General features: G+C 43.2%; 1 protein-coding gene across 1 annotated transcript; it reads right to left on the reverse strand.

The window, feature by feature from the left end:
* Positions 1–230: 230 nt before the first annotated feature.
* Positions 231–9,849, reverse strand: LOC119385383 (antigen EM13-like). The gene is given in 10 exon segments (XM_049413973.1): positions 231–385; positions 539–546; positions 1,787–1,842; positions 1,844–1,896; positions 5,677–5,744; positions 6,709–6,834; positions 6,836–6,875; positions 6,878–6,923; positions 7,085–7,099; positions 9,679–9,849. Coding segments are annotated over 10 exon segments (678 nt in total). The 5' UTR covers positions 9,832–9,849; the 3' UTR covers positions 231–272.
* Positions 9,850–10,590: the final 741 nt, after the last annotated feature.

Genomic DNA, 10,590 nt, shown 5'->3' on the forward strand with positions numbered 1-10,590 from the left:
CACGCACCAGCCACGTTGTCCGTGCAGCCCACTGGCTTGCACATGGTGCGCCGACACTGGAAGAATCGGAGAAGAGGACGACGCGCCGTGTGGCAACAGTTGCGGGTGTTGAAAAACAAAAAACAACGCAAAAGTCTTTTTCATCCAACTCATTTCGTCTCGACAGAGCACGCGGGGCGAAGAGTGGCGGCTCATGAGCTGCTGCCGATGCACGTGTGCTCGGCGTCAGCGGTCAGCCACTTCACCTCGGCTCGGCCTGGCTCGCGACACATCTAGGGGACGACGACTTCCACATAGTTGGCGGGGTAGAGGCCAACCCGGCCGTCCTTGCGGCCTTTGCACCAGCCCTGTTCGTCTTCGTCCTCTAGCTTTTCAAACTGGTCCCCTGGAAGACAAAACGAAAAATTATTGAACAATTAGAAAGCGGGCATCAAATTGTTTTTGAACTTCTTGCATCCAGGCATGTTTCGTTTGCAACCAGTATAGAAAACTCTGTTGGCAGTCTAGCCTGCTGACTGGCATGCAATTACAGGTTTACAGTCCCGCCTGCAGAAACAGTACATCACAAGATCTCATCAATAGACATTTGTTGAAAATTGAGTAAATTGGAGCAAATTAGGCTATCATTTCAATGACAGCAGTCTATATGTGACATAGACAACGTGAAACAACACAAGCTTGCTGAGCAAATTTAAGTTGCAACTTATGTACAAAATGTTGGCTTCAAGACACAGCAACCACTTTGTAGTGTTTTTCAATTGCAGCTTGTAGGCATAACAATGTCGTGTAGTGACAATGAAGACCCAGTCCATGCAAAGCTGATTCATAAATTTAATCTGGTGTTGTGAACTAGTGGCCAGAAAGATGACCAACACTTGAAAACACAATGCTTGCTGTAAGCATCGTCAGTCATGGTAATGTGATTGACAAAAGGAGTCTGCATGCCACTACTCATGTCGCATATGCAATGATTGGACAGTAGGCTTGTGCGAATATTCGAGGAGCTTGAATATTCGAACAAATATTGCAGTATTCAAATTCGCTTCGAAACGCATTTAAGTTATTCTAAATTTTGAACTATTCAAAATGAACAAATAGACACATATAAACCGCATGTTACCCTCTGTAAAGGTGGTTTCACTGCAGTGGAGGGGTGCTATGCCATGAATACACCTTTCCAAGGGAGATCCGCACTGACACGAAGCCCTACTTCAAGGTTAAATTAACAAATTACTCTCACATCGATTGATCATTTTTTAAGTTTAAAAGCTTGTTATACCGGTTTATATGCTCTAAGTATAGTAAATTTCAAAACAATGTATTTTACAGGTTATCACTTGCATTCTACCGAAAATCAAATCCTGCTACTACTCAAAGTTTCTTCCACTACCCTTTGAACCAAAAAGAATGAAATTTGCACATACTCTGTTTCATTTAAAAAAAATTGTGTAGGTTAGTTGGGTCATGACAAATATGCTTAGTTTTCTTATAAATGTGACATATACTATCGAATTTGCTTCGAACCTAATATTTACTATTCCACAAGCCTATTGGACAGGGCTTTTTAATAAAACGCTGTTGAAACATTCACAAAAATTTCGAAACCTGTGTGTGTGCCTGCACCGTGAGATTACGTTGCAACAGCGGCAGCCAATAAAATCTGTCACCCCACAAAAAGCAAACATTCTAAGCATGACAGCACAGTGAATGCAACACAAAATTCTTAAGACAGGTGCAATCGCAATTGACAGGTACCTTGTGTTAAAAGATAGTTCGTCCGCTCAGCCCATCATAGTCATACAGTGCTCTCACAGGCACACCCGGCTCGCCCTTGTCAACCAGGTGCGTCATTTGACTCTTCGTCCCAATCTTCGTGGTCCTCCTCAAATGGGTTCGCTCACCTGCCCGCCCATATTCCTGCAGGCCACAAAGAGTAAGGAGGCAGTAGTGTCTGCTGGTACACTTTATCGTACAGCAATGCAGAATGCCAGCAACCATCGTTGTATTAAACCATGATGCGCACCAATCCAGTCTATCAGCCATAGATGAACTATACCATTGCCACTGAAAACTTTAATGAGAGCCAGATGCCCTTTTTGGATGCCCCTTTTGGATGGTCTGTTGATACAGTAATGTGTGCAGGTGTTCAAAATTAGGAAGAGTATGATGTTCTTCAAGCGGTGCCGTTAGATGATACTGCCAACATTTCACTGTTTTTAAGACAGCAATGCCAGTCAACGAACTAGGGGATAGGGGCTATCATCCTACAAGCGCTGCCTGTCGAACATTAAAAGTGATGCCACAAATGATACAGTCAAACCCTGCTACAACGAAATTGACGGTGCTCGGAAAAATGTTCGTTGAAGCGAACATTTCGTTGTAGTGAAATAAAAAAAAAAAATGCCTGACCTGAGCTAGTAGAACAGAGAAACTTTTATTTCCAAAATTCAAAAAGTGTCTGTTGCCTCCTTTGCGTCCCCAGCAGCATCACGACGCGATTCTCATATATGCATAGCGACGCCACGTTGGAAAGAACGCAGAAACGACGACTTCTGCAAACGAACGAAACAGAGGCACGGGCGCGCAGCACGAACTGCACAGTTGCACTAATACGCTAACACTAGCTATTTGCCGACAATGGCGAGATGCAGGCGTGCTATCGGAGCAATGATTTACGCCTTATTCTATGCTATTCTTATCCACCACTCGCGGCTGGCTGATCCCGCTGATAACATGGACGAATTGTTGCTCCGACCAATTGTTGCACTGGCCAAGCGCGAAAAGTATGAAAAGCATTGGCATTGGAAAATGCATCGTTCCGCGACTGCACCCCAGGGCTGCTCGCATTGATAATGCAGATGTACCGTCACTCTGACCACTAGCGAAGCGCGAAAAGCACGAAAAGCATTGGAAAGGCATCGGAAAAGGAATCGTTCCGCGATTGTATCCCAGTGTGGACCACGACCTCCTCGTGGTGTGGACAACTGAGCTTTGACTTCGGATTGTCTGCGAATAAGAAGCAACCCAAGCCAGTTGCGAAAGCAGGGCAGTCTGATCGCCGTCACTATCAAGCAATGGCGACCCCATGCTCAGTCAACAGCGGCGGTTTATGGTGGTGCCAACACGCGATTTAGACTTTGAATTCTTATTTTTATGTTCTAAAATGCACCAAAATGTCCGAGATTGTGTTTATTGCACGGTAAATTAAATTTTTGAGCCCGGAATGGCATCGTCAAATTTCGCTAAAGCAGAACGGCAGCAGAAAAACTGTTCGTTGTGGCAAGCATATTTATGCATTGACTCCTATGGACTGTTGACAGGGAACCGAAATTATTCGTTGTACCGGAAATTTCGTTGAAGCAGAGTTCGTTGTAGCGGAGTTCGACTGTATCAACATTAATGAGGCCTGTGCTGTGAAAGCGCACCTACAGTATGTGTATACATCACTAAGAGCTAACTATTGCTACACACCACCAGCACCCAAAAGCAGAGCTAGAATTTTATCTGCAACAGTGACAATAATTTTATGCCTCATTCATTAACAGATTGGTTACTGTGTACATGTATTTCACGTCAAGGCTTCAGAGTTTCTGGTTATGAACTCTGGAAAATAATCATCGGTAAAATAAAAATCGACTCGATTAAAGAGCTACCAGGTTTAGGACACACTGGCTTCTACACATCAAGTCTCCTTGATATGTCGCCAGTACCTGACAATGCCATGCATGGTGGTGCATCAGCTCATGTCATGAAAAGTGCAATATGGCACTCGAAGAAATCACAGCAGATTCAAACTGGGAGCACTCAGTCCAAAACAAATCAAATTATGTACGCTGTGCAAAGGTCATCCATATTCATATGGTAAAAATTCACCTGGATTTCTATACACTACTGCGTTCAGCATAGCACCAGTATGGCTTGAGTTAACTGAATGAATGAAACCTTATTGAACCTTATTAGGTTACCAATTCCAACTTACACATTTAATTGTTCTGTCTACTGTAAGACCAAGTGTGGCAGTGCAGTTTGTATGCCTACTATTCTAAGAATTCAACGTTAATAGTTCAAACTCTAAAAGCAAATTTTTCGCCTATTTTACAACAGGCAGAATGGCTCATGGTGCTCTATAGGGTGATGTTGCGTGACATAAAAGGAACAACTAAACAACATAAAAAAAGCATAAAAAGCTTTTGCCAAAGCTTGCTAATAAGCTAATCAATGCAATCATTGATCATAGCAAAACAAGAAGAATAGAGCTAAAGCAACCTAAACAAAAGTGGAGAACAAGCAAAGCAGGTTGTATGTCTTGGTTTAAAACAATAGCCTACATGAATCCTACACAGCTATGAGCTGCAGACACTACACTACAACTAAAGGAGCCACACATACAATACCAGGATCTATGCACGCTAAAGAAAGAAAAGAATCAAGTCTGACCATAGCAACTACTGGTAGACAGTCTACAGAATCCTAAAATGCAGTGTAGAACCTGCTACACAGGTGGAGAGACAATGCAATACATTCTACTTGATATCTACATGGGTTCTGTCTAGATGTGTTTGATATCAAGCCACCACTGTAGAGGGTTACAGAAGTGGCACATCTGTAAGTTTCACACCTGCCTTATGTGCTCACTAAAAATGACAGCCTAAGATTCGACACTGGTACTGCTACACGAACAACATAAGAGTTAGGGATACTCTTATATGTCCAAAGAATGCAAAGGTGCTTTTGTAACACTATACTCGGCGACAACTTTTCTTGACAGCACTCTGGAAGCTACAGTACCGAAACACATGCCTGCTACCGAGCCAAAAATAGTACTCAAGTTTACTTATAATTTTCTCATTTACTTGCTGAAATAAACGCTGCTTTATTTATCATGGAACTCAAACAGCTGCGGGAAGTCGTAGGTAAAATACAGTTATTGTTCACTTTGAAGAGAATGCCTTCCTGTTCTTTCCATTTCTTAGAGAGCACCACCTTTTCAGCACACCCGTTATATAAAGTAAACATGGTGTCCATGATGTAGTGGGTCAGTGTGCGGCAGCAAAAGCACTGTTTAGTTCTTCAAGAAAAATATACTCGTAATATGACACTAAAATGTACACTGAACAATAGAAATGTTTCTCCCATTCACGTTTTTCGTGTATATAATCTTCTAAACGCGCTAACGATGCCTGCAAGCAAAACCGAAAACAGCCGCAAGCTGCCGTACTACTTGCGGAGCAACACAAATGTGCGGAAGCCCCGCCTCCGTAGCCTTCGCTCCACTGTCAAGATAACCTGTCGCCGAGTATAGCAACAAACTTCAGTGTCAGCTTTACGAGTCTATGAATGAGTGATACAGTCTGACATTTACACTTGTGGCAGCATATGGAAAACCTAAACACCCTCTAATTATCAATGCTTGTATGAAATCGGTAAAACTTCAATTAAAGCTGGTAGAGAAGTTTTGTCCCTGTCATCCTTGAGCAATAATCATTCAGCTAACACTGACGCGGAAGATCTCGGCCTCTCAGTTTGGGTGTCTGAAAACACGTGGCAGCGAAGGTGAAGAAGGAGCAAGAGCAAAACTAGAGGTGTGAAAGCGAACAAGAAGCTCAAGCTTCATAACAAGGCCAGACAAGCTTTCTTTGCTGCACAGCGGTATGCGGCCATATAACTCCACTTTACATGTCGCTCGGGTGGTCGACCTCATTCTGTCGTCGTCCTCTTCAAACGGGTTGTAAGCCTTTTTCACCCTGCACCAATGGCAAGAAACATCACAGAACCGGCCTCCGGGCACTGGAGAACATCCGTGGGTGTGAACATGGCTCAAAAAGCCAGCATTCCTGCTCGAATTTGGCTACAACGGCAAACCCGTTGAGGTTTCTCCCAAGAAAGAAAGAAAGTCAAATTTCCAGAGCTCTCAAGTTTATTTCTGCTCTCAGAAATTTCGTAATTTTTTGGGGTGTTTGTGAGACACAGCATAGCCAGAAACTTTTTTCAGGGGGGGGTGGGGGGGGAGTGGGGTTCAACCATGCTTTATGTATGTTCATGTGTACGTTTGTATGTGTGCATGTATGTGTGCTCATGCAAAACTGAAAAATTACGCGGGTTTGAACCCCTCAACCCACTTCCCCCCCTTCACCCTTGGCTTCGCCAGTGGATGACACCTCCCCGAATGGAACAACTCGTAAATGACAGGGGTTATGTGAAGGGACCGTGAGTGCCATAATAGTAATCCTGGGTGTGGCAGTGCACAATTCAAGTCTTCCGCAAGTAATAGTTAAGTTATACCCTTGTCCCTGTACTACATATTATGCAAATTCTTCAGCAAAATATGCAGGCTCTCAATAAATTAGCTATCTCTATACAAAGGAGTTGCAGGTTACATGATACAGCAGAAAAGGTTGCAGTTACACCAGTGCAAGATATTGCACAGTGAGCATAGTGTGCCCATTCACTTTAAAAGACCGACAGCTCTGCAGGAAATGCTTGCAGCGCAAGAAATGAAAAGGTCCGACAAAAGTGCGACTACGGAACTGGTACGACATTGGTGTTAGCTCTGTCGGTATGACGTCGGTACTATGCTGGCTTTATCATGGCCCGAAGCACAAAGTCCTCGCAGCTTGTAGAATAACATGCTGATGTGAAGTTGGTGTAACGGTGGCACGAACTTGGCATAACGTGCAGGACGACGATAAATGTGATCTTAGTGCTTACGTGTTTGTGGTGCCAGTGGGTGGCGTGGAGTTGTTGGTTGTCGCTACGGTGGAATGGTTGGTGCCTGTCTCCTTGGGTCCCTTGTTGGTGCTCTGGTTTTTCGGTGCATTGGGCACCACACCATCGGCGCGTGCTCACGCTCGTCAGTGTGATGCCACCAGAGTCGATGCCCTTTTCTCCTTGCGGTGAATGTGCTGCACCTCGGGTGTGTACTCCTGGAAAAATGGGGTCCACAGGAACACGTTAGTCAGCGAACTCTGGTCGGTGCCCCTGCTCGCTTACGAGAATGTCAAACTATTGTCGCAATGTCAAAACAGACGGTGTAAAGCACCAATTAAGATTAACAGCAGCAGTTCAGTCTTTGAATACTCAACACTGGCGCCTCTTCGTCCTTGTACGTTCAACTTATGCATATTCGCACTGTCCTCATCTTATCACAGTATAGACACTTCGTTGCAACTGAACTTTAATGATTTCAACATGAGGTCAACTAACAGCCTTACGATAACATTAGGCAAACTTATTTTCTATAATAATTGGTAGATAATAGGTAATTTCTATGATAATGAGGCAATTAATAAAAAAACACATGAAATAAAAGGTTTAACACTGGAACTGACATGATTGTTCGCAAAATTATATGTACAGTCATAGCCATGCTTAATTCAAACAGGCAATGAACATATCTTTGGTTTTTCTACTGAGTGATAGAAGTTTCATGTTAGGATTTATTAAATGTGCTAGCTAAAGATGTTTTCAATGCGTGGGTTAAGTCTGACGATGGCTGTACAACAATACTCTAAAAATGCACATACTTAATGCAAACTTAAATGCTTCTTACGACTACAGACACTACAACAAAGGTCATGCAATCTATTTCTTGCAACTGAAGACAACTGCATCACAGATATTGCAAATGCCGCAGCGTGTTAAACATGCTTGGATGCGAACGAGTGGTAGCTAGCCATGCACAATAGTTACAAGAGTTATCAAATATCACGTTAAGCAAGACACTTTACAATAGCAGAGAACAGCCAGAGCATCGGAAAATTTATATAGAGCATAAAGGATTGGCAAAAAAAAAGTTAGTGGGTTGCTTGAGGCAGTGGTCTGAATTTGAAAAATCTGAAAGAACAAGAAACAAAGGTTAGCTGCCCCACAAACAGCAGACAACAAATCAATGCAAGGAGATGTCGCCTAGAGTAGATCAACATGCTACTATATAGCAGAGTGTTTTCCCACAGAAAAATTACAACAGCAAAAAGTTGTACAGAAGGAAAAAAAAAGTGAACAGAAGAAAAAAAAATGTGAACAGATGTTACCTCTAATAAATTACAGAGTGTTTCAGTGCAAAAACGTTTCAGGTAATCAAAGGTCAGTGAGTAGCGTACAAGGTGGAGAGGTATGACTAATCCAAATGCTGTGTGAAAATTTAAAATAATGACCACATACTGACAAGAACAGGAGTTAATGCCAGCATCAGGTATTTTGCAATCCTGACATAACTTCAATTTAGGCGGCCATGAATTCACATAGGCAGAGGCAGTGTCAAATTAGGCTTTTTTGATAACATTTTCACAGTAGAAAAGTATGCCAACAGGGAGATCATTCAATGTGCCCCAGTACAAATGCAGCTAGTGCTGGCACTCGTAAACAATGGCATATAAATGCCCTAATTTAGCTCATTGCAGAGACCTATAGCGAAAGCAAGCCACAAGCCTTGAGAAGATGCTGCAAGAAGACTTCTATCACAGAGGCCAAGCTACAGCTAGCGAAACAAGATCACCTGTGCCTTCTAGTCAGTTAATTCCGTGACACTTTCAGCCTCCATGCAGCCTACCTGTTGTGCAAGCAAGACAGTTAGGCGATTTGAAGCAGTCGGCAACGCGCATGTTTGGCAGGAATGTGTTATTCACTGTCACTGAGCAGACATGCTCAGCTGGCCGAGGCCAGTAAAACCCCGACCATAGATGGTCACAGTTGGTAAATGTAGGAGTGACACATGTTCATAATATTTCCTAGCCAAAATGCAGGCTGTGAAAAAGCAATCAAAATCAATTAGTCCTTTTGTTGGGTAGTACACCTCACTGAAAGAAGAAGCTTCACTGAGAGAAGAGCTAATCTCATCAGCAAACGGGGGTAATTCTTGCTTGTAAAAAAAAACTAAAAATGTAATTTTGCCATCCATTCTTTTCACCAGGCACGGAATTACCCCAGTTTGTACAGTGATGAGATTAGCTCACCTAACACTTACGTTCAAATTACAAGGACCTAGACATGTAGGGAAACTTTGGGCTAGTACACAATGGAGTGCAACAGATGCCTTGCAGATAGCACATAAAAATGTTTTGTTCCTGGTGGCCTCACTTACATTCAACAGAATGATATTCATAGAATTACTGATAGGAGAAAAATAGCTCTGTGGAAGAAGCGCATTGGAATTGTGATAGACAGATAACTGTCGCATGAATGATTTTGAGCTTTGCATATCTGTGGTGCAATCTGTTATCAGCCTGTAATGTGTGAAAGTGGAAGAAATGTCTGGACTTAACAGGGAACTGTAACCAGAAACAGACAGGCAACTCATTCTGTGCGTCAAGCTTTGTTATGTACGTATCTTGTACAAAGCTGCAGTAAGTTTCTCAATACAAAGAATGTCGAGCATGTGTGCTTTAGAGACGTACAAAGAACATCGGCTATAAAAGAAAAACCAAAAACTTCTTTGCAAGTCTCTCCCACACTATTTGGCAAGACGTAGCGAAAGGAATTAATCGGTGGCTGCCACTGAGCACATCCGCAAGCACCAGAGGTCAGTAAGAACGGCGCAAGTAGAAAAAGCCACAAGTAATCCGAGGCACTGTGAGACCACAGCCAAGAGAGAGGAGGAGAGAGCGAAGAGAGGCTGGAAAAAAGAGAGAAGCGAGGCGCTGCGAGAGAGGCATTTTGTTTCCTTTACAGGTAGCTCCTCGCGATCTTGTGCTGGTTGACGAGGGTGATGCCGCTCTCGGGTATCGCTGCCTTCTTGCTGCTCTTGCCTACGATGTCCCGGAATTCCTCGGAGTACTCTACGCAAGGGGTGTGGGTGGGGCACGAGCCAGAGAAGCAGACAGCCAAAGAGTGCATGACGGGCAACAAAAAGCGCATCAAACGTTCTCTCGCTACCTTCGACCAGACGCAAAAAAGCTCTATGCACCAAACACAAAGATGCAGGGGTGAATGGGCAAGATGTACGCATTGGCACCATTTGGCACTTACAAAGTGCAATAAGGAAGAAAGCTGCGCGTGTTAGAACTAATGTGTACTTTTGAACCAGTGTGGAAACGATTAAAACATTCAAGTGAAAAGGACACCGGACGAGCGCCGCTGTCGAACAACCAAAATTAAGACAAACTTGCCAGAGCATTCCGCCAAAAGAGCTGCGTGACGATTGCATCACAAATGTCCGATTTTCTTGTGTGACTAGAGGCCTGTGTACACAATTGGAGTTTTGTTTTCGAATTCTTTAATAAATTTCAGATGTTAGACAGCGCATGTCCTGTGTCCCTTCTACTAGGGTGTTCCAGTTGTTTTTCGCACAGATTCAAAGTATGCGGTAGGCGAGCTTTGGTGAGCATTGTTGCTAGCAATAAAGCAAAACTAGGAATTACTGGTTTACTCCTTAGAGGTGGGGTAGTGGTGCTAAAAAGTGTGGACACCGGTAAACCTAATTGCCAGTGCACATTTTGTACAGTGTCATTGTTCTGTGGGACATCAGCAAGGTGAAATGCAAACGTTATACAGCATGTCACGATGTGTGCTTATTACAATTATCTGTTCAAGTACAAATACAATTGGTTTCACCATTTTCTTCAAAATCTAATTTAAAAAAAGATGCGTGAAATT

The sequence above is a fragment of the Rhipicephalus sanguineus genome, chromosome 3 (genome assembly GCF_013339695.2).
Source record: "Rhipicephalus sanguineus isolate Rsan-2018 chromosome 3, BIME_Rsan_1.4, whole genome shotgun sequence".
Taxonomy (NCBI): Eukaryota; Metazoa; Arthropoda; class Arachnida; order Ixodida; family Ixodidae; genus Rhipicephalus; species Rhipicephalus sanguineus.